The sequence below is a fragment of the Leucoraja erinacea genome, chromosome 21 (genome assembly GCF_028641065.1).
Source record: "Leucoraja erinacea ecotype New England chromosome 21, Leri_hhj_1, whole genome shotgun sequence".
In the NCBI taxonomy this organism is placed as follows: domain Eukaryota; kingdom Metazoa; phylum Chordata; class Chondrichthyes; order Rajiformes; family Rajidae; genus Leucoraja; species Leucoraja erinaceus.
This window is the reverse complement of record NC_073397.1, coordinates 5,865,716-5,889,901: the sequence shown is the minus strand read 5'-3', so window position 1 is coordinate 5,889,901 and position 24,186 is coordinate 5,865,716. Positions and strand designations below refer to the sequence as shown.

Genomic DNA, 24,186 nt, shown 5'->3' with positions numbered 1-24,186 from the left:
CCCCCCGGGCCCCACACCCCCCCTCCCCGGGCCCCACACTCCCTCTCCCCGGGCCCCACACCCCCTCTCCCCGGCCCCACACCCCCTCTCTCCCCGGGGGCCACACACCCTCTCCCCCCGGGCCCCACACCCCCTCTCCCCGGGCCCCACACCCCCTCTCTCCCCGTGCCCCACAAACCCCCTCTCCCCGGGCCCCACACCCCCTCTCCCCGTGCCCCACCCCCCCCCCTCCCCCCGGGCCCCACACCCCCTCTCCCCGGGCCCCACACCCCCCCCCCCACACCCCCTCTCCCCGGGCCCCACACCCCTCTCCCCCTTTTTTTTTGTGCCCCCACACCGGGCCCCACACCCCCTCCCCCAGGGGGGGGCCCCACACCCCCTTCTCCCCGGGGCCCCACACTCTAGGTATGTTACAAAACCTACCTGAATCGTCATTAGGAATCTGCCCACAGCCATGTCCGCAATTTTGGCGCTGTTTGGAGGGGGCTGGTTTAAAACGCGATTTTTACTAGGCTGTACTAATCGCAGATGTTCAGCCTAATAAATCATTAACGAAAAATCGCTGCAAGACCCGGTCGCAAAAGGTATTATTAGTTTTATAGGCCTCGATAATATAGTTATAATAGTTTTAAAATTACTCTCTGATTCCGCAACCTCTCGCAGCCCCAGGGTTTTATAAAGCAAACAATTAAAGGTATGTACCTTATTTTTACATTAAATGGGGCATATATATAACCCTGTAATTAAAGTTATCTATAGCGAGTAGTTCATTTTGGGCTTTTTATATCCCGCAGTATTTATCTCGGCATTTGAGGGCACTAATCCAGCGCGATGCGAACGTTCTAAACCAGCGCGTTCACAGAAACCCACTAGAAAGCCGATTTAAATGGGCATTTATTTACAGCAATTGAACACTAAATTCCTTCCATTTGGCCTATAAATTAATGTAAATTAGATATAAAAATCATGTTATATTGTGAATTATTTGTGAATAATCTTTGGACACTTAGGCTATTTAAAAATGTTAATCTTTCCTTAAGAAATGGGCTTTTGATTATCCAAGATCACAGCTTTTTTGTAATGTCCATTGAAAATCAATAGGGAACAAGATGCTAATTTCCGAGTATGAAAATGGCCATAACTTTTTTAATACTTGAGATATGAAAGTGAATTTGGTGTCAAATTAAACTTATTGTTATGCTTTATCTGATGGGATAAATTGCAGACTTAATTTTTAAAATCTCAAAATTTTGTAACATTGCTACCCTATAGATTTACTAGAATGATATGTGATCTTTCAATGGTTAAATTGCAAGGAATGGTTGCACTAATTATGTACTTCCAACAAGTTAATGAATTAAGGGTTATGCAGGGGAACTGAGAAAGAGAAAAGCAGTCAAGAAAATGTTATTCACAGAATGTGCAACCACATAAATACAATATATTCATATGTTTGTATTCACTACGAGCAAAAATCAATTGCAATGCAAATATTGCAGCTACATCATCATACATGTACTGCATGACTAAAAAGAGTGAAGGTTTTACATTTCAAGTTCCAGCTCCTCAGTGTCCTGTGTACCAAAGATCTTATAGCTGCTCTAAGATCGTTGTGTGTACGAGGGGCTTAAAACATATCCTTTCTCATCGAGACTTTACAGTGGCTGCACGAAACGTTCGTGTCCCCTTCAGCATGCAGTAAGTCCTGCAGCTTGGCGCACCACCACGTTTCATGCGGACCAAATCATTGACGTGCGGACTGAGCCCTGCGCGTGACGTCAGCACGCCCGCCCGCCCGCCCGCCGCCGTGAGTAACTGCCGCTCTCCCGCTCCCGGCAACGGACCAGGCCCCGGCCCCGCCGCTCCGGGCCTTGCACCGGGCCTCACCGCGGACACGGCTTCAGCCCCGGCCTCACCGCGGACACGGCTTCAGCCCCGGCACCGCACCAGGTCTTGCCGCGTCTCCAGGCTCTGCACCGCACCAGGCCTCACCGCGGCCACGGCTTCAGCCCCGGCACCGCACCAGGTCTTGCCGCGTCTCCAGGCTCTGCACCGCACCAGGCCTTGCCGCGTCCCCAGCCTCTGCACCGCACCAGGCCTCACCGCGGACACGGCTTCAGCCCCGGCACCGCACCAGGTCTTGCCGCGTCCCCAGGCTCTGCACCGCACCAGGCCTCACCGCGGCCACGGCTCCAGGCCCTGCACAGCAACAGGCCCCGCCTTCAACCACCACACCGCTTCAGGTCGAGGGTTTGTCTGAAACTGAGGGGGGTATCGTCCACGAGGCTCGGTTACCGTGCTTGCCAAGGCCGGGCGGAGGGAGCGATGCGAGATAGACACTAGCCTCGGGCCCGGGAGGGGAGGGTGGTTTGTAGTCGAGGAAGTTGGGGGCATGGAAGCGATGCTTGGGAGGGAGATGATGAGTGGGTTAGGCGAGGGACATGGTCGGCGGGGGGTAAGTTAGACGTGGGGTAGAGTGGGCGAGGGAAGGGGGGGGGGTGAAGAAGAGGGATGGAGGGGTGGGCGAGGGAAGGAGGGATGCATGAGGGAAGGTGGTGGGAGAGGGACGAGGGCCAGACACATGTGGGGTAATGCAGGTGAAGGATGGGGTGGAGACAAGACATTGTATACGTTGGAATTGAGCAAGAAAAATTGCTGGAGGTCCTCAGCGAGCAGTCCTCGGGCAGCATTTGTGGAGGGAATTGACGTTTTGATCTAAAGATCCTGGCCCAAATGAGCTAGAGTTTTAACGGCATATATTTCTGGCCAAAGGTTGCTTTTGAATTTTCGCTGCTTGGGCAGGGATCTGCAGCAAATGTAACACGTTACTGAAACAGGAAAACGTGTTCAGTTTGTAAAATGGACGTATATGAATCTGTTCATTTTCTAAAGTTTTATTAAGTGCTGCTACTGAATTTGAGGAGGTCAAGCACTCAAACAGACCTCTGAGATCTGAATCTGAAGAAGGGGCTTGGCCTGAAACGCCACCTATTTCCTTTGCTTCATAGATACTGCCTCACCCGCTGAGTTTCTCCAGCATTTTTGTCTATCTGAGATCTCCCTGCGCCTCTACTTAATAGAGGCTGAAGTCTTATTGAGAACCAGAGAATATGGATTGCAATGGCGTAAATGGAAAAATCCTTCATTATTGGTAGAGGCTGAATGTAGTACCGATCATCTGTATAGATTTTCAGAAGGTATTTGATTTTTCCAGACAATAGACAACAGGTGCAGGAGTAGGCCATTCGGCCCTTTGAGCCAGTCACTGTGATCATGGCTGATCATGCACAATCAGTACCCCTTTCCTGCCTTCTCCCCATATCCCTTGACTCCGCTATCTTTAAGAGCTCTATCTAACTCTCTTGAAAGCATCCAGAGAATTAGCCTCCACTGCTGAGGCAGAGAATTTCACAGATTTACAACTCTGGGTGAAAATGTTTTTCCTCATCTCTGTTCTAACTGGCTTACCTCTTATTTTTAAACTGTGGCCCCTAGTTGTGGACTATCCCAACATAGGGAACATGTTTCCTGCCTCTAGCATGTCCAATCCTTTAATAATCCTATACGTTTCAATAAGATTGCCTTTCATCCTTCTAAATTCCAGTGTACACAAACCCAGTCGCTCCATTCTTTCAACATATGACAGTTCCGCCATCCCGGGAATTAACCTCGTGAATCAACGCTGCACTCCCTCAAGTCAAGTCAAATCAAGTCACTTTTATTTCTATAGCACATTTAAAAACCACCTCTCGTTGACCAAAGTGCTTTACATTGGTGGAGGTATTAACGTTATACAACAGTGGTTCATAGATTAAATACATACATATAGCCCTCTCTCAGAGGACGTCAAGAAAGGCTTGAGAGTAAAGATGAGTTTTAAGTCTCGACTTAAAAGAGTCGATGGAGGGGGCAGTTCTGATGGGAAGAGGGATGCTGTTCCACAGTCTCGGAGCTCAATAGCAAGAATGTTCTTTCTCAAATTTGGAGACCAAAATTGCACACAATACTCTCTCTAGGGCCCTGTACAAATGTAGAAGGACCTCTTTGCTCCTATACTCAACTCATCTTGTAATGAAGGCCAACATGCCATTAGCTTTCTTCACTGCCTGCTGTACCTGCATGCTAACTTTCAGTGACTGCTGAACAAGGACATCCAGATCTTGTTGTACTGGTTAACACAAATCGGGTTAACAAAAAGCTGGTTAACACAAATCAAGGCCATGGAATCATTGGATCATTTGCAATGTGGATAAAAGACTTGTGGATAGTTGTCTTTTTACTGGGGGTGGTAGAAGAAGTGTTCTCCAAGAATCAGGACTGAGGCTTTGAATGCGGATGTGCAGGGTAGAATTATAATTTGCAGAAGACATGAAATTTGGAGTTGTGATAACCAGGACTGTAAAACACTGCGAGAACTGGAAAAATGCACTCAATTCAAAACACATTGGGAATAATAGGGATATTAGTCAAACACAGGCAGATTGGACTAATGTAAATAGGCATCCTGGTCGCCATGGATAAGTCGGGCCATAGGACCTATATTCCATACTATATGAATATGAATATGAAAAGATTCTAGATTTCGTGAAACAAGAAATTTTAGATTCTTGAATAATGAAACAGATTATTTTTGGAGCTGACATGGTGGTAACAAGTTTATACAGGGTAGGGACCGAAATTATTTAAATTAGAAGATAATTTAGCGATCGCAGGATGTAGATTAAATATCATAGACCACATATACATGGGGGATGTGATGGAAAGCTTTTACGCAGAGTGATTATGGTCTGAAACTGCCTGTAAAGGTTTTGGAAATAGTCGGGTCTTCTGCGAGGGAATTGGATTGACATTTGAGGGGAAGGGGAGAGAATGTGACTGAATTGATTGCTTGATGAAAGATTGATGAGAGTACCAGTATGGACTTTAGAGGGAATGGCAACCTCGGCTATAGTAATTCTGAAATCTTTTGCAGATGAATTCTATAAATTCCAGTTTTGCCATTAACTTGCACTGTTTATTTTTTTTAAATGTGCATAGATCCTATTTGGAGCTAAGGCAGGAATGAAGGTTGAGAGGGGGGAGGATTTCTTTCTTAAGATCAATCTTTAGGCGAATGTAAAGAGGATACTTTTATTCAAAATTCAGATTGACCTGCAAATGAATGTGTAAATCAGTTCAAAACTAATCAAAGATGTTTGAAACGGAATTACTGTCTTGACAATTTCATAACTTTTTATTTTAAATTTATTTTTGATTTTCCAGGATAATTATACCAGGATAATTGTATGCAAGGAAGACACAAGAAATGTATCGACCCAAAGTTACTTTAAAGGACCGGCAGCACCTTTACCGACTTATTATTGGCCAATTACTTTATGATGGATACATGAACATTGCATCAAATCTCATAAATGAGATCAAGCCGCCATCAGTTTGCTCACCCTCTGAGCAACTACTACATCTTGCCAAGCTCGGTAGGTACCTTAAAGAAACTTAAATTGGCTCACCTTTTCTTTTGGCTACTGACTGCAAGGTGATTCACTTGGTGAATTAATCATAGAAACATAATAAAATAGCAGCAGGCGTAACCTATTTGGCCCTTTGAGTCTACTTGATCTTTCAATATAGTCATAGATGAATGTCGGTCTCAATTCCATATTCCCGAGTTCTATGCATAGCCCTTTTCCCTACCGTTTCTTGTCAACTTTTCGATCCTTGCCAATGACCCCGAATATCATTTACTTTAATTTGCACACTAACGTATTTGTGGGACTTCATCAGGAATTTTGGAAAATCCAGGTACCTCAGCAGGTCCAAGTAATGCAGCAAGTCAGATTGCATTTCTGGAGGACATGGATTGAGGAAGTTTGGGGTCAGAACCCGTCTTCAGAATGATTTTTGTGGGGGGAGAATGGTGCGGGAGAGCCTGCAAGTGATAGATGGATAATGGTGAGAGAGTTTTTGATCGGCAAATGGATGGGCGAAGGCGAGCGATTTTAAAATAAGGAGGCAAAATGATGTAAGAAAAGTCCAGAAGAGGTATCTAAACTAAACAAAAAAAGTTGCAAAATGTGAAGTTAAAGAAAGGGATATGGGTGGAAAGGGAAGGGTGGGGGTGGGAGAAATGGGCGAGCTTGGGGAAGAAGGGGAGGGGGGAGGGAAATAGGTGGGGTGGGATTTTATTGCCCAAAATTGGAGAATTCATTTTTCATGCCATTGGCTTGTAAGCTACCCAAGTCGAGTATGAGGCGCTGTTCCTCTAGTTTGCGTGTGACCTCACTCTGGCAATCGAGGAAGCTCAGGAAAAAAAGGTCGGTGTGGAAATGGGAAGGGGAGTTAAAATGGTTAGCAACCAGGAGATCCAGCAGGCCTTTGCCAAGCACAAATGAACGTCAAAATGGTCACCTAGTCTTTGCTTGCTCTTGCTGATTTAAAGGACGCCACATTAGGAACACCATATGCAGTAGATGAAGTTAGATCATTGCTTACCTGCTGAAATATATGTTTATGTGGCTTGATTTTAGTTTTTGATATTCTGGGATTTTTGCTGTGTTAAAGTTGTTACCTAATGTAATGTCTGTTTCATTGTCATTCATTCAGACTTTTTAATCTTATCACATTGCAATAGACAATAGGTGCAGAAGTAGGCCATTTGGCCCTTCAAGCCAGCTCCGCCATTCAATGTGATCATGGCTGATCGTCGCCAATCTGTACCCCGTTCCTGCCTTCTCCCCATATCCCCTGACTCCGCTATCTTTAAGAGCCCTATCTAGCTCTCTCTTGCAAGTATCCAGAGAACTGGCCTCCACTGCCCTCTGAGGCAGAGAATTCCACGGACTCACAACTCTCTGTGAGAAAAAGTGTTTCCTCGTCCCCGTTCTAAATGGCTTACCCCTTATTCTTAAACTGTGACCCGTGGTTCTGGACTCCCCCAACATCGGGAAGAGGTTTCCTGCCTCAAGCATGTACAAACCCTTAATAATCTTGTATGTTTCTTCTTTCTCTCTTTTTAATTTAATGTTCTTTTTGGAAAGTTAAAATTGAAGCTGTTCACAAAGCTGTAAAATTGTCATGTTTTTTTGTACAAATGCTTCCAATAAAAACATTGAAACCAAAAAAAAGATGATGGAAATCTGAAATAAAATCAGAAAATGCTGGAATCCCTCAGCAGGCATGACAGCATTTGCAGAAGGACTGTCAGAATTAAAGTTTCAGATTGTTTCAGTGCTGCTTCAAACCTTTTTTTAATTTGGTGTCTCAAACCATTCTTGGAACAGTGTAAAGTTTTATACTTCTGCAACATATACCCTGCAAGGTATACATAGTTTTCAATAGATGCCATACAGTCAGTCTTTTTGTTAAAGATTTAACGAGAGGAAGAGAATGTGAGATTGGGTCTTTTAAGGAATCAAATTTTCAATCTGTGTTTATGAAAATCAAGTTTCAGATTGTTTCCCTACCATTCAAACCTTTTTTAATTTCACTGCCTCAAAGGCTGCCATCTTGGCCACACACTCATGTAAAGTTTTATAGAAGCACAGGAGCCTATACCAACATCTGCAACAGTTCTTCCCACAGCAATCAGTTTTTAGAATAGCCATACAGTCAGCCTTTTGTTAAAGATTTAACGAGAGGAAGAGAATGTGAGATTGGGTCTTTTAAGGAATCAAATTTTCAATCTGTGTTTATGAAAATCACTAGCTCCGACCTCCCTACCATCGAGGGGATCTATCGCAGTCACTGCCTCAAAAAGGCTGCCATCCTGGCCACATCCTGGCCACATACTCATCTTACCGCTGCCATCAGGTAGAAGGTACAGGAGTCTGAAATCTGCAACATCCAGGTTCAGGAACAGCTGCTTCCCCACAGCAATCAGACTATTAAACACAACTTCAAACAAACTCTGAACTATAACACCCTATTGCACTTTTCTGTTTTTTTACGTGTATGTATATGTGGTCTATGGGAAATAGACACACTGATCTGTTCTGTTGTGCTGCAGCAAGCAAGAATTTCATTGTCATATCTGGGACACATGACAATAAACTCTCTTGACTTGTCTTGACTTGATATTGTGTTTTCAGACTGCAGGTTTTGTTTTTCTTTTATTTACAAAATATGATTGTTTTGGCTTGATCTTTCATTGATTTTTGTCTTCTGATGTGGCTTTTTTTTAACAGGAATGGAGAATGATGACAATACTGTTCAGTATGCTATTGGACGCTCAGACACTGTGGCTCCTGGAACAGGTATTGATATGGAATTTGATGCTGATGTCCAGACAATGTCCCCAGAGGCTGCTGAGTATGAGACATGCTATGTGACATCGCACAAAGGACCGTGTCGCGTGGCTACCTACAGCCGTGATGGACAGCTGATTGCTACAGGTTCGGCTGATGCATCCATCAAGATTCTGGATACCGAGAGGATGCTAGCAAAGAGTGCCATGCCTATTGAGGTATGTTGGTAAAGTATACATCTATTTTAGATTAGTTCAAACGCAGTTAAGTATGATATCTTTTTCTCCTGCAAGCATTCCTCTCCTAGAAAGCCACTTCATGGACAGGAGTGACCGACCGACATAACATTTCTTTCTAATTTGGAGATATGCTGAAATCCAGTTCTGCCCTTTCTGGGTATTCATATTTATTGACTATGGAGATCTGGGGCTTATAGAATCAAAGAAAATTAATGACACAGCTTATTGTGTCTGTACTTGTTGGAAAAAAATCTGCGCAATCAGTTTTATGCTCTTGACAGTTAACATCATACATTTCAGGTAAAACATTTTACAGGTGAAAGGGAAAGTTTTATAATGTTGTATGATGTGAATTATGCTCATTTATTTAAATAGGCAGCGTAGTCTGGTGTGGTACACAAAAATGCTGGAGAAACTCAGCGGGTGCAGCAGCGTCTAAGGAGCGAAGGAAATAGGCGACGTTTCGGGCCGAAACCCTTCTTCAGGCTGATGGGGGGTGGGGGGGAGAAGGAAGGAAAAAGGGAGGAGGAGGAGCCCGAGGGCGGGGGGATGGGAGGAGACAGCTCGATGGTTAAGGAAGGGGAGGAGACAGCAAGGGCTAACAAAACTGGGAGAATTCAACGTTAATGCCAGCCGGACGCAAGCAACCCAGGCGGAATATGAGGTGCTGTTCCTCCAATTTCCGATGTTGCTCACTCTGGCAATGGAGGAGACTCAGGACAGAGAGGTCGGATTGGGAATGGGAAGGGGAGTTGAAGTGCTGAGCCACCGGGAGTTCAGGTAGGTTATTGCGGACTGAGCGGAGGTGTTCGGCGAAACGATCGCCCAACCTCCGCTTAGTCTCCCCGATGTAAATCAGCTGACATCTAGAGCAGCGGATGCAGTAGATGAGGTTGGAGGAGATACAGGTGAACCTTTGTCGCACCTGGAACGACTGCTTGGGTCCTTGAATGGAGTCGAGGGGGGGAGGTGAAGGGACAGGTGTTGCATTTCTTGCAGTTGCAACGGAAAGTGCCCGGGGAGGGGGTGGTACGGGAGGGAAGGGAAGAATTGACAAGGGAGTTGCGGAGGGAGCGGTCTTTGCGGAAGGCAGACATTGGGGGAGATGGGAAGATGTGGCGAGTGGTGGGGTCACGTTGGAGGTGGCGGAAATGGCGGAGGATTATTTGTTGTATTTGCCGGCTGGTGGGGTGAAAGGTGAGGACTAGGGGGACTCTGCCCTTGTTGCGAGTGTGGGGATGGGGAGAGAGCAGTGTTGCGGGGTATGGATGAGACCCTGGTGCGAGTCTCATCTATGGTGGCGGAGGGGAATCCCCGTTCCCTGAAGAACGAGGACATTTCCGATGCCCTGGTGTGGAACGTCTCATCCTGGGAGCAGATGCGGCCTAGGCAGAGGAATTGGGAGTAGGGGATGGAGTCTTTACAGGGGGCAGGGTGGGAAGACGTGTAGTCCAAACACACAACTGACTGACTTCATCCACTTCACCACCAACTTCCATCCGGCACTCCAATACACCTGGACCATTTCCGACACTTCCCTACCATTCCTTGACCTCACCATCTCCATCGCAGGGGACAGACTTCTGACCGACATACACTACAAACAGACCACATCCTAGTCTGGTGTGGTGCCTGGCAAAGGTTTGATTTATCCGCTTTTTGTATTTACACACTGCTTTTCAAGCCCCGGTAACCCCCCACGTAAAACACGAGGTGTATGTAGGTCAAATTCAGATGAAAGTACGATTTGAAATTAGTTGTGCAGATTCTCACAGCCAAATGGTCACATCAAGATACCTGCAAGAATTAGCACCTTCCCTATAAGAGAAATAAATTAACAATTAAAATCAGTAGTTTAAAATATTTTACTTCAGGTGCACTGGCATGCAAGCTAGGAGGAACGTGCAATGGTTTTGTCCTTTTAGTGGTTTTGTCCTTTTAGTGGTTAATTCAGATGCTAATTGAATTGGATGTGCTGAATCTTTTCACAATGGGAATAATTTTCTGAATCTCAAAGGGATTTTTGTTATTTAAAGATTATAAACATTTTGGCAATGGTGTGATACATTATGTAGTTTTAGTTCAAATTAGAAATGTTGAAGGTAATTTGTGGTGATGTATTTAGGAGTGTATGTTCTCTTATACTAAGATCTTTTAGTATTAGAAGCATTTGAAGATACTCTTGTTATTTTATTATAAAACCTTGTGTACTGCACCGTAAAATCAGGAAGGGGGCACTCTGAACCAAGGGTTATGTGTGCAGAACAATTTTGTAATTCATCCCACAAAGCAAGACAGACTTATTCGGTATTCAAAATTGTCCCACATTTTTCCTGGGCTCATCTAGTCTGTTATATTTTTTGCTCTGTACATTGACTAACTTGGTCTCAGAATCTTGATGTTCTTGAAGGCTTCTTATTAATGTGACAATGAGAAGTTGCTACATAAATGTTGAATCTCGCAACTTCACAGGATGAATTACTGCATTAATACCAAATAAATACGGACAACTGTGAAAGATGTCATTTAACTTGAAGAGCAAATTGTTTATAAGATGTTCCAATTGTTTGAAACAGGTCATGATGAATGAGACAGCACAGCAAAACATGGAGAACCATCCTGTAATTCGCACGCTCTACGATCATGTGGACGAAGTCACGTGCCTTGCTTTCCACCCCACAGAACAAATTCTAGCATCGGGGTCAAAGGACTACACACTAAAGCTTTTTGATTATTCCAAACCTTCTGCCAAAAGGGCATTCAAGTATCTACAGGTCAGAGATTAAAGTTCATTACTTCATTTGATACTGTTATAGCTTTTATTATGATTTGGGTTCAAAACTCTCAATGAGCCCAAGTACTTTACAGTAGGGGAATCCAGTTTTGATTTAAGTGTTGTTTTTCGTTAACTAAGTTCCGATTTGTTTGTTGATTAAATTGATATAAAATATTACTCATATGGGTATTTCATTGTTATGCATCCCTGGTGTCACTGCCCTCAAGGACTCCTTGAACCACAGTTGATCCCCTAGCTTAATTATAAGGGCAAAATGGAAGGATACATCAGACGATGAGAAGAGCAGATTGTAATATTGTCTATGGCCTGCAGAGCCTCATGGTTGCATGGTTTTGTGGTGCCAGATCTGCATTGTGTTCATCTATTTTGCACAATGATGACACCACACTTCATGGTAGACTGTGTCCTTAGCATGAGGATACGACTTTATATCTATTAAGACTGCTGTTGTCATCCTACCAATGCTATTATGGACAAATGCAACGTCAAAAAATAATTTGGTGAGGACAAGCTGAAGTAAATGTTTGGATGTTGGGTAATTTGTTAGCTGCTGAATTATCTGTCCCAAAGCTTATTCTTTGGGACTCCACCATGATGAGCCTATGTCCATGATCGTGCTACAGAATCACCTGTGATACATATTGAGAACACAACTGGTGCCCTTGCTACCTTTATTGCTTTTGCAAAGTGCTGTTCAATTTGCAGAGGTACTAATTCTGAAGGCAAATAGATGAAGATAATCAGGGCTTTTCCTTGTCTTTCTTTGATCTGAGACCTTGTAGGTTTGGAATTTATTGAGGGCTCTTGGGGTTACTTCCTCCCAGCAGTATACCAATATATTGCCATCTCTGTGGAGTTGTCTTGTCCGTATGACAAGATTATAATGGATGAATAGATGGATAGTTATATGGATGGGAAGGGAATGGAGGGTTATGGTCTGAGCGCAGGTATATGGGACTAGGGGAGATTATGTGTTCGGCACGGACTAGAAGGGTCGAGATGGCCTGTTTCCATGCTGTAATTGTTATATGGTTATATGGAATCTGGGACACGATTTGCAAGGTATAATTCAGTGAGAAAGTACCCATCAGGCTGTTCCTTGTTTAATCCCAAGAATAGGTTTCCTTTGGAAGATTGACTGAGCTAGGCGCAATGTGCCATGTCTGATGCTGAATAGACTGTCTAGTTTTATCTAGCAAGTTATGGAGCATCTTTGTGGGTTTACACGCCATTTCAGAGCTGCAGACCACAATCTAACACATCTGCAGCTCTAGCGTTACATGTATGGCAGATTTCCTTTCTTGAAGAAGACATTGGTGAACTAGCTGGATTTTTGAATCTAATAATAATGTCATCTTTTTAAGCATGGGTTTTTGGTTACTTTTCCTGAATTAATTAAATTTAAATTCCACAGCCATCATGGTAAGATTTGAATTTGTCCCAGTGTTATTAGTGCAAGCCTGTGTCTTGCACTTTGGGAGGTTGAATATAAGGGGAAAGTTTTCAGTTTATGGCAAGACCCTTAACAGCATTGAAATAGAAAGGGAATTGGGGTTCAAGTCCACAGTCTATATCCGTCTGAAAATGGCAACACAAGTAGATAGATTGGTAAATAAGGCGTATGGTATGCTTTCCTTCATTGGTTGGGACGTCATAAAGTCAGGTTGTAGCTTTGTCAGACTTTGGTTAGTTTGCATTTGGAAAATTGTGTGCAGTTCTGGTCATCCAATTACGGTAAGAATGTGGAAAGCCTTGGAGAAGGTGCAATACAATACAATACAATACAGGAGTGGTTTACCAGAATGCTGTCTGGATTAGAGGGTATTAGCTATGAGAGGTTGTCCAAACAAAGAGCTTGTACTTTCTTTAGAATGTCTGAGGTTAGGGGAGACCTGACAGAAATATATAATATTATTAGAAGCAGAGATGGGGTAGATATTCAGAACTTTTTTTCCCCCAGGGTTGAAATGTCAAAGACTAGAATCTACAGTCTAATTTTGTTCTCTTATTGATCTTCCTCATAACAAACTTTGAATTTTGATGAATTTCAGATCCATAGTTGGAGCATCCCAAATACACATTTTGTGTGGAGGAGCCTTAGTATTCTGTAATCAGTAACTCTTTTTAAAAGCTGTCTGAGCATTTCAACTAATTCACTTCAATGCCCAGACTATAATTTATTTGTAAATTCTAATTAAAAAAATTAACTGCCTCCCTGTCCATAGATAGCTGCTTGATCTGTTATTTCCAGAATTTGTATTTAACATCAACCAGAAGCAGGATGTGTGGCTGCTTTTCCACCTGGTACCTGCAAGAAAAAGGAGAAATTTGGAGGGAGCCATATAGTCCATCTAATTATCACAGTGATTTACCTCTTTATGTTTTTAGGAAGCAGAAATGCTGCGCTCCATCTCTTTTCATCCTTCTGGAGATTTTATTCTTGTGGGTACACAGCACCCTACTCTGCGATTGTATGACATCAACACTTTTCAGTGCTTTGTGTCGAGCAATCCTCGTGATCAGCATAAAGATGCAATCTGTGCGGTGAGCTACAATCCTAGTGCCAATACATATGTGACTTGCAGCAAAGATGGCAACATCAAGCTCTGGGATGGCGTCTCAAACCGTTGCATCACAACGTACGAGAAAGCCCACGACGGTGCAGAGGTGTGCTCCATTATGTTCTCAAGAAATTCAAAGTATGTTTTGTCAAGTGGAAAGGATTCTATTGTGAAACTGTGGGAAATATCAACTGGACGCACAATGGTCAAATATACAGGTAAGAAATTTGAAATGAACTGAAATTTAGCTACATGGTTCATCACTTACTAAGCATATCATAATGTTAATAATAGACGGTTTTCTTTTCCCCTTTTAAGTTATGAAGAAACTACAAAGGTATATAGGTAGATTCAGTGAATAGCCAAAGATCTTGTAAATGAAGTGTAATGTGGGAATATGAAATTATAAATTTTGCCTGGGGGATAAAAAAGAAACATAATTTAATAATGAAAAATTCTAGAGTTCTGAAATGTAGATCCAGGTAAACTAGAATGCAGGTGTAACAAGTAATTAGGAAAACTAATTACATGTTATAATTTATTGCAAGAGGCATTGAATACAAAAAAAAGGGAAGTTATGCCTCATTTATATTGTACCTTGGTGTTGGCGTCATGAATGGTTTGGAACTAACATCTGGATGGGGCAGATTGAGGAAGTTTGTCGGACTACGCTTGTGTTTGCTGGAACTGAGTAGAATGAGAAGTAATGATTGAAACATGCAAGATTCAGAGGGGTTGTGGCAAAATGGATGCAGAGGGGCTGTTTCCTCGGGGAGATGACTGTTTAAAAATAGGGGGGTGTTCACTTAAGGCAGAAGAAGTGAAGTTTTTCTGAGGGTTGTGAGTCCTGAGAAATTCTCTTCCATAAAGGATGTCAGAATCTTTGAAAACAATTATAGCAGGGTTAAGTAGATGGGGATAAGTAAGGGAGTGAAAGGCTACAGGCACTATTTGGGACAGCAGAGTTGAGGTTACAGTAAGATAAGCCATAATTTGATCAGCATAAATCAGACCATGGCTACAGTGATGCGGCAGGTAATGCAGGTCCTTCATTTTCAACAACTTGAATTCAGTCATGACCTCAATGCTGCCTTTGTGACGTTTATGTATGCCACTGATGTTCCAGTTTCCTTCCACATCCCTAATTTATTCTGGTTAGTAGGTTAATTAGTGTCTGTAAATTATCCTAGTGTCACTGGGTAGAAGGAGAATCAGGATGTAGCTGACAGATGGACATTGTGAGAGACTAGGTTGCAGGGAGGGGTAGGTTTTGCTGGAATTGCCCTGAAAGCAGCATCAAATCTTGGCTTGAAGGGCTGAATGGCCTACTCCTGCACCTATTCTCTATTGACATAGCCCCTATATATGGAAATGGAATGATATAACAGGTTTAAGGGGAAGAGAGGCCTTTTCCAGCTCCTAATTTGTAAGTTGGTATATAGCTGATCAGTGTGTCTATTTTGAGATGCTGATTTGTTGTAGGCACCTTAATAAAATATAAAATGGGGAAAAAAAGTGGATTCACAGAATATTCCCGAGTAAAAGAAGAGAGGGAGAGATTGTAACCTAGCTTGTCAGGAGTAGCCAGGAAGAAAATAATAACACTGACGTTTTACAATTCTATGTGTACAGAAGAGGAGTTGGGGCCAGTGTAGATTAACCAGTGATCATATTCAACAGTTAGGATAGCCGTGAGGGGCCACATAATCTACTCCTGCATCTATTTTCTTGTGCTCCACTATAATGTCAACCTGCCCAACAATGCGTGGTTTCCCAGCTATGTCCTGTTCATAAAAATCAATACAAAATAAAATTTACACTCTCACATGGTGATGGCAGGTGCTGGTGTCAGTGCTAAGGAGTAGCAGATACTTGCCATTGATCTACTTACCATTGGCAGGTTTTGATTTACTAATTTGATAGTGTTTTGAGGTGGTAATGAGTGGGACAAAAGTAGGAAGATTAAGATACATGGGATTAATATTGACTTGGTCGTATGGCTTTGGAACTGGCTTTACTAAAAGAAGGCAGAGGGTTCTGGTAGTAGAACACTATTCGGGCTGAAAGTCTGTGACCTGTGGAGTTCTGCAGGAATCTGTGCTGGGACTCCTACTGTATGCAATTATATATAAATGTCTTGGACATTAACATAAATGGGTTGGTTAGTACATTTGCAGCTGACATCAAGATTGCTGGGGTCACAGACTGTGAGGAAGGCTGTCAAAGTGTACAGCGGGATATAGGTCAGCTACAGAATGGGCAGAGAAATGGCTAATCGAGTTTAATCTGAGCAAGTGTAAGGTTTTGCACTTTGGGAAGTTTAATGCAAGGGGAATATATGCAATTAATGGCATGACCCTTAACAGCATTGGTGTACAGGGGGATCTAGGTGTCCAAATGCATAACTCCCTGAAAACGGCAACACAAGTAGATAGGTGGAGAAGGCATATGGCATGCGTGCTCACATAGGTTGGAGCATTGCGTATAAGAGTCGGGAAGTCATTATACAGGTTTATAGGTCTTTGGTTATGCTGTATTTGGAGTATTGTGTGCAATTTTGGATGCCTCGTTATAGGAGGGATGTGGAGATTTTGAAAAGGGTGCAGGGAACCTGAGGGTTAACATTTTCACACAAAGCGTGGTGGGTATACGGAACAAGCTGCTGGAGGAGGTAGTTGAGGCAGGTACTATCATAACTTTTAAGAAACATTTGGACAGGTACCTGGATAGGACAAATTTGGAGGGATGTGGGACTAGTGTAGATGGGACATGTTGGTTGGTGTGGGCAAGTTAGGCCCAAGGTCGTGTTTCCACACTGCATGACACAGTACAATTCTGAATGGTTGCAAAAACTGGGAGATCTATAAATTATTCATTGGAAATGGCAAAGAAAGATGAGAAAATAGTTGAAAAGTCATACAGGATCTGAGAATAAAATGTAGGAGGAAAGAGTAAGAAAGTAATTCTGAACCTTTTATAAAACACAACACAGCAGGAGTCCCTCTCCATGCACCCCACTTTAGGAAGGGCTTTAAAGGGGGCGAGGAGAGACGTATTAAAATAATTCAAGGATGAGTGTAGTAGCCATTTAGCTTAACTCGGTATATTATAATTATATCCAGTTATTTTTAATTTTATCTGCCTGTAATTATGTGGGTGGGATTTATACATAGTCTGGGCGTGTTTGTGGCTAGGATTCTGGCGCAGACTCCCAGATAGTCTGCCAAAATATATTTCTCAATGTTTCTTGTTTAAAGCCTGCACAATCACCCAAACTATTTATTTATTTATTTATTTATCATCTAATAACAGACAAGCCTGCAGCATGGAATGATCTCAACAATCCTGATTTTGGCAAATAATAAAATGTCCTAATTTTGTCCAACTGACAGCTGACAATTATCCCATTCCTTAGCTTGCATCTGAGTAAAATTTATTTCAAAATGCATTGATAGTTTACCATTATTTAAATGGTAAATGTAACTTCAGAAGCGTTTTCATTTTGCATGTTAAAACCCACCTGAGAACCATGGGCGATTTTGCAATTTTACTGAGTGATTTTTCACTTTTAAAACTTCTCATATAACAAATGAATAAAGATAAAAAAGTCAATAATGCCTTACTTTTGACGAAACTCAGCGAGCAAACGCGATAATTCCCGATATTTGGGACCTTTAAATCTCCACGGCAAATGTCTGCTGTTCACTTCCGCTGGATTGGCACCTTCAGCTCCCTCTATAATTTACCTTAGTTTCTATCTTTTTTTTGGACTGTAAATCTAGGTAGCTGTGCCTCACGGTCACCCCGACTGGCACAGTAAATTGCAGCTCAAAAACTGGCCGTTTTCGATGTTTTTAACGGGTGGGAAAGTGCGTGTTTTCCCATTCACTAACATGTACCGGATGTATAGTATGTACTCCAGTTGAGATTTTCGGTCACGTGGGTGCGGATCTACGCTCCAGTGACCTTTCGTAAAATCACAATATTTAACATTTGAACAGAATTTAGCCTGCTGTATGCCTCATGATGTTGGATATTCTAACATGAATAGAGTGGAGGCATAGTAGAGACTTGACACAGCCAATCCAATATAAAGTGTTGCCTTCAACTAAGAAGGCAGATCATTATTGATAGTGCAAAGTGTGAATTTAGCAAAATGTCCATTTTTGCTTAATGACTTAATAATGGCCCAGTTCCTTTATTCTCAGCTTGCACTTTGCTAAACTGATTGGCAATGTTGCACAGATATGGTTTGACAACAGGCCATTAAAGGTAGCTGTGGACAGTTGCTGAGGGAAAACCTTTACAGGTGGCTCCTGTCATTATTTCAGCTTCCTTTCCTACAACCTGGAAGATGCAAGGAATATGAGGCGCGTCCACACAGTAGCACCTTGGATCAATGTTTCCAAGGGTTTCAGGTGGTCAACTGCCTCGGGTGGTCAACTGCTAGCAATACACAGGTTAGAATGAAAACAGACAACCTGAAGGATAAAAGTGACAAGTTGTAGAATTTGTAAAAATTATCATAAAAATTAAGTAACCAGAAAAGGGAAGAAAATTGCATGAAAGGGGAAGGAAAAACAGGAAGAAAATCTAAGCTTTAAACAAAAACCAACTTTTAAAGACAAAATGGAAACAAGTTCATCTGTGTAAATGTATGATCAATGTACAAAGACAAAGGAAGGAACTACTAATTGGAAATGGGGGGGGGGGGGGGGGGGGGGGGGGGGGGGGGGGGTAAGGGAGGGGGCTGAAACCAATTTTGAAATACAGTAATATGTTTTTGGTTTATAGTTTCACTACATTCTGTTAGTTACTATTGTTATGTGCTCTTATTTGTGAAGTTTAAAGTAAAAATCTAGAAAATTAGACTGGATGTCAAATGGTATTCTGCTTTTTCATCTGTCAACCCAATATTCTAATCATATTTCAGTTTTTAATGTTTGTTGTGTGTTAAGAGAATTGAATTTTAGCATTTGCTAAATATGTTTGGGGTTTTTTTGTGACTGGTTTTCAGTGGCTTCATAGTGGGTTCAAGATTTGTGCTTTATTGATGAATAAATCCTTAAAACAGCTTATTTTTAAACCTGAAGTTCCATTTCAAAGGATAATTGAAATAAAACAAAATTTTGATTCAAATATGACTGAATTGGCTGGACTTCAGGTGACTTGACCCTAAAGGTTCTGTGTTCTTATGGGTATTATGTGTTGGGCACCCCATGGATTATTTGAGATGCCTGAAGAGATCATAACTGAGACTATAGCTCTCAACTAATGATCGCAATACAGGTCAACAATAGGCCCTGGAAAGCAATAAGAAACGGGAACCCTGGCAGACTTTGTTCTTGTGCACTACTGTCAATTTAAAATTGGCTGCATTTGGTTGAATTATTCATTGCAGCCTTTGGAACATTCTAAGTTTGCTGAACAACTTCATTTCTTTTGTAATGAGTATAGCATATGGGTTAAACTCCACAGTCAATGGGTATTTCTTATAAAAGCCATGGGAGAGTCGGTGGTAGCAGTATTAGGAGTTACAAAAGCCATTTATTTCTTTCAGGCTGTGGGCGTTGCATGAAAAGGCCAGAATTTATTCCACATTACTTTCTACCCTTGAGTATGTAGTGGCGAATTGCCTTATTGAGCTGCTGCCAACCTTCTGGTGAAGATACTCCCACAGCATTGTCAGGACAAGAGTTTCAAGATTCCTGAGAGAGTAGTTTGCAGAGGATATCAAATGTTTGGCTTCATAAAATATAAATATTGAGTACAAAAACAGGGAAGCTATGCTGAATCTTTAGTGTGTTCTTGTAATCCCACAATTATGTTTTACATTCAAGCAGAAAAACTAATATGTGATTAGAAGACAGCGATAGATTGGAGTCAGACCACCAGAAGCTTCCTGAAGGTGCCAGGACCCAGGACATTGCAGGATGTTGACTGTGGTGGTGTCCAGAAGTACAGGCCAGCAACAAATTAGCCCGGGGATAATTAAGAAAATAAGTTGTTCTTGTATAAATGATTGAACACTGCATTCAATTTCAGATTTATGACCAATTTTCTGAGATTAATTATCCACTTAATATAAAGAAGCACAGCCCTCTAAATTTGGGGCAGGTGTGAATCTATTATTTGAATTGCATGCAATTTGGGAAGATAGATGAAAAACTGTTTTGTAGGAAATAGGGTTTTAAAGATGGAAACGATTCAATTTCACTACATTGTGCCTTCAGTTTAACGGAACTAGACAATTGATTGCAGTATAACATTTCTTCTTTTCCTCTTTCCAGGAGCAGGATTGAGTGGTAGGCAAACACACCGCACCCAGGCGGTTTTCAACCACACTGAAGATTACGTGCTTCTCCCTGATGAAAGAACGATAAGCCTTTGTTGCTGGGATTCGCGTACAGCTGAGCGCAAGAACCTCCTGTCTCTAGGTCACAACAATATTGTCCGCTGCATAGTGCATTCACCTACAAATCCTGGTTTTATGACATGTAGCGATGACTTCAGGGCAAGATTCTGGTATAGAAGGTCCAGTACTGATTGATTGAGACAATCAGCAAACGATTGATGATGTATGGAAGCTCACAACCTGGTTACTATGCATTGAGAAAGAGTTGGGCAGTTTGTAGGAATAGAAATTATTTCAACGTGGTCAATTCTCTTCTACTCTGCTCCAAACATTGGCTTGAGGTAACAATTCATGCTAAGATATGATATTACCCAATTCGTTTTAAGTTACAATGTTGATTAGCCTCCACACATCAATGGACTATTTGGCCCACATTTGTTCATATAATTCCTTCAAGGGATATTTTGCAACATGAGAAACCACAGGTTTGTGTTTCCATGTTATCTTCACGTGGTTTTAAAAAATACGTGGTTTTAAAAAATAAAATTCTAGCTTTGTGTGTTGAGATCAGTAACGCTCAAAACTCAAGTCATTACTTTCTTCATCAAGGTGCAACACCAAACACTTTACTTATCCCAGTGGATGAGGTCAATGAGCTGTTACTATTTCAGGATTAAGTTTTCCTTTTGTAAAAACTATTGCAGCATAAAACCTCTTTAAAATGGTATACCGTCTCTGAAATTTACAAAACGAGACCATGAAACCTGTAGTTTTCTTTGGTACTCCTGTAGTGATGAGTGCAAACACTGGCTATGAAGGATTGAGTTTGGGCGATCTGAATGTAGATCTAATGAACCCAGAGCATAAAACTAGTACCTACTTGGTACGAAATTAACCCAGATAAGGCAGGTAGTTGATTACCATAAATAGCCTCCATCCCTTTTTGTATTTCACGTATAATGTGAAAAGAATTTTGCCGTTGAAGATAAATAACTTGAAGTTGAATGGTGACTCTACACTTGTATATGCTTCATGTTCAGTGTTGCTGATTAAGTCAGTATTTACATGAGAATTTCTACACTCTTTTTGGATGTTCTTGACCAATCTCCCTTTTTGATATGTTTTACATCGAAGTTGGCAGCTGGTAGACTAAAAATTGATCCTATTTTCATAATAATATTGTTTTACATTTATAATATGCAAGGTCACAATGAAGCTGACCCATTTTTCCTTGTAATGTACTTGTAGTCTGTCAGCAATGCAAAGTTGTAGCTACATTCATTGCTGGCAGCTTGGTGGTAATGAATAAACTTGAAAATATGATTACTGTTTAGTATTGTAGTCATTAGAACTCCCTCAGTTTCCTCTCAACTGACTTCTGAGCTTTGGTTCCACAATATGCATACATAATATACCGTGCATATTATTATTTGTGAATGAGTCAATAGGATGGATTAGCGTTCCAATTAGAACAAAGTTCCTTTTCTCCCATGACATTTATACGTGGGCACTTGCCAGCAGGGATCATCTGATCAGGGACTAAAAACTTCTAGTTTCCTTTTTTATCTATCTGTGAAAAGGAATCCCATGGCAAATTTCATAGTCTTCACAGTTCACTAGGCAGCACTCTCGGTTCATTCCCCTTCCAGAATCTAGGTGCTTAATCTACACTGACGCATGCACATGGTACTGAAGGGTTGCTGCATTTTTAAGTGCATTTTTTGTGTGAATTATCAAACTGACATCAGATAGACCATGAGAGCTTTAAGGAGTACTAGTCCAAGTACTCCCCCAACGCAAGTTTCCACCACTCACCCGTTTTCCCAACGCAAGATTCCACCACTCACCCGTTCCCCCAACACAAGCCGTTCCCCAATCGTAATTTTGCACCACTCACGCATAGCCCCCTAGTGAGCAGGCACGGCTCATTTCTCCTCATCCCCCAGCACTCCCTGCTCCTCTTCACACTCCCTCTTCAATCACGAGAGAGGGAGGGGTGGGGAGGGGCATAGAGAGGGAGGGGGGAAGAGGGGGAGCGGTAGAGAAGGAGAGAGGAGGGAGTTAGAGAGGAGAGAGTGGCAGAAAGGGAGGGGGGTAGAGGGAGATACCCTGGTCGTAGAGCAGTGCCTGGGCCTGGACCTCAGCCTGGTCCTCGTACTGGGCCCTCACTCCAACTCCAGCACCACGCACCCCACCGGGCTTCTGGCGCTTGAGTGCCCCTTCCTCCCAAATTTGTCTCGTCCTGCTTTGCGAGTTGTCGTTGGAGCGCTTGAGTGCCCCTCTCTCCCCCCCCCCCCCCCCCCCCCCCCCCCCCCCCCCCCCCCCCCGGAATTTTTTGAAAATCTGGAATGCTTTTGGAGCGCTGGAGAGTGCATTGTGACGTCACTCGGTAGGAAAATGAATGAGTTTTCGGGCTGTTTTTAAAACTTTAAATGATTAAAAACTTGGGAAAGATAGGTGGAAATGCGACAGGAAGATGATTATCACCTCGACGGGAAAAAATGCGAGTAGAATGTGTGAAAATGGGAAGGCTAAGGCCTAGCGTTTGGAAGAAAATATGAAAACTAACCAGACACACACACACACACACACACACTCTCTTCAGGAGGGGGGGTCGGGGGGGGAGAATCTTGCAGCCGGGGGGGGGGGGAGCATCCTGCAGCTTGTCGGGCCGGGGGGGGGGGAGGCTCCTGCAGGGGGTGGAGGGGACGGCTTCAGGCAGGGGGGGGGGGGGGGGGGGGGTGCAGCCGGGGGGGGGATGGCGTCCTGGGGGCCGGGGGGGGGGGGAGGGGGAGTGGGGGGCAGATGGTGACTGGGCTGGGGAGTGGGGCAGGGGCTGGGCGGGGGGAGTGTCCTGCAGCCAGGGGAGGGGGACTGCTTCAGGGGGGGCCTGTCGGGGGTTGGTGGGGGGGGGGGGGGGAAGTTGTGCTGCCTATACCGTGCCGGTGCCGCTTGCCACTACCGTGGCCTGCTGTTGTCGCTGCCATGGCCGAAAGCTGCCGCTGGCATGGCCTATCGCAATCGTGGCCTACCGCTGCCTTTGACTGTCGCTGCCTTTGCCTACCACTGTCGCTCACCACCAGCTTCAGGCGGGGGCCGGTGGGGAGCATCCTGCAACTCACGCAGTGGCTCCCGGCTCTGACCTCACTCGGCGGCCCCCGTCCCTGGCTCCGGCCTCACTCGGCGGCTCCCGGTTCTGGCTTGCAGCTCCACTCAGGGCTTCCGGCTCCACTCAACGGCTCCCGGCTCCACTCAACGGCTCCACTCAACGGCTCCACTTAGTGGCTCCTGGCTCCACTCAGTGTACCCAGCTCACTGTGGTGGTTGCAGCAGACTCAGCCCCCACTCGCTCTCCACACTCTACTCACTCCGCTCCTTCAGCTTTATTCTCCTCGCCGCTGGTGATTGACAGCGGGTGCCGGAAGGGGTGTCGCTGTCCCAGTGAATGACAGGAAAGAAGACCAATCTGCTGACAAAAGATGAGACCAATCTACGCATGCACGTTTTTTTAAAAACAATTTTTAAACCTTAATAACATTTGTAATATTACACCGATCGGAACAAAACTTGGTGCACTTGCAGCACAGGAGAATGGCGAATAAGGTGGCGAAGAATCGTAGCACTATCCGGTATCGTTTTTGCGCAAATATAAAAACAATGCAAACCGGAAGAGGACAAGATGTGAGTTTGAGAAAGAAAGAATACAATAGAACAGAAAATAGAAAGATAGATAGATCGATTGATTGATAGATTGATTGATTTGTTGTTAAAGGTCATCAATAACAAAACTGGACATAACCAAAATAAATGAGATCAAATTGTCTCCATTGGAGTATATTCCCTGTGAGGACACTTACCTTTGGAGTGCCACCCTCTTGGGACTACTCTTCCCATCCGTATGCCTCCCCTCTCAACTGACTTCCTGCTATGGGTCCACAGTGTTGCAATACTGTACATGACAAGTATCTGCCACCACGAGAATGGTAGATCCCCA

At 43.3% G+C, this 24,186-nt stretch overlaps 1 protein-coding gene across 3 annotated transcripts; it reads left to right on the top strand.

Moving 5' to 3' along the window:
• Positions 1–2,096: 2,096 nt before the first annotated feature.
• Positions 2,097–21,511, top strand: cstf1 (cleavage stimulation factor, 3' pre-RNA, subunit 1). Of its 3 annotated transcripts, none has more exons than XM_055651994.1 (6): positions 2,097–2,243; positions 5,263–5,474; positions 8,181–8,458; positions 11,056–11,253; positions 13,665–14,055; positions 20,128–21,511. In XM_055651994.1, the coding sequence occupies exons 2-6, from the start codon at positions 5,306–5,308 to the stop codon at positions 20,385–20,387; spliced, it is 1,296 nt and encodes a 431-aa protein (XP_055507969.1). In that variant the 5' UTR covers positions 2,097–2,243; positions 5,263–5,305; the 3' UTR covers positions 20,388–21,511. The 3 variants fall into 3 exon arrangements, with proteins under 3 accessions (XP_055507969.1, XP_055507970.1, XP_055507971.1); XM_055651995.1 differs by having other exon boundaries at positions 2,097–2,250; XM_055651996.1 differs by lacking the exon at positions 2,097–2,243 and adding an exon at positions 3,066–3,197.
• The last annotated feature ends 2,675 nt before the right edge of the window (positions 21,512–24,186 follow it).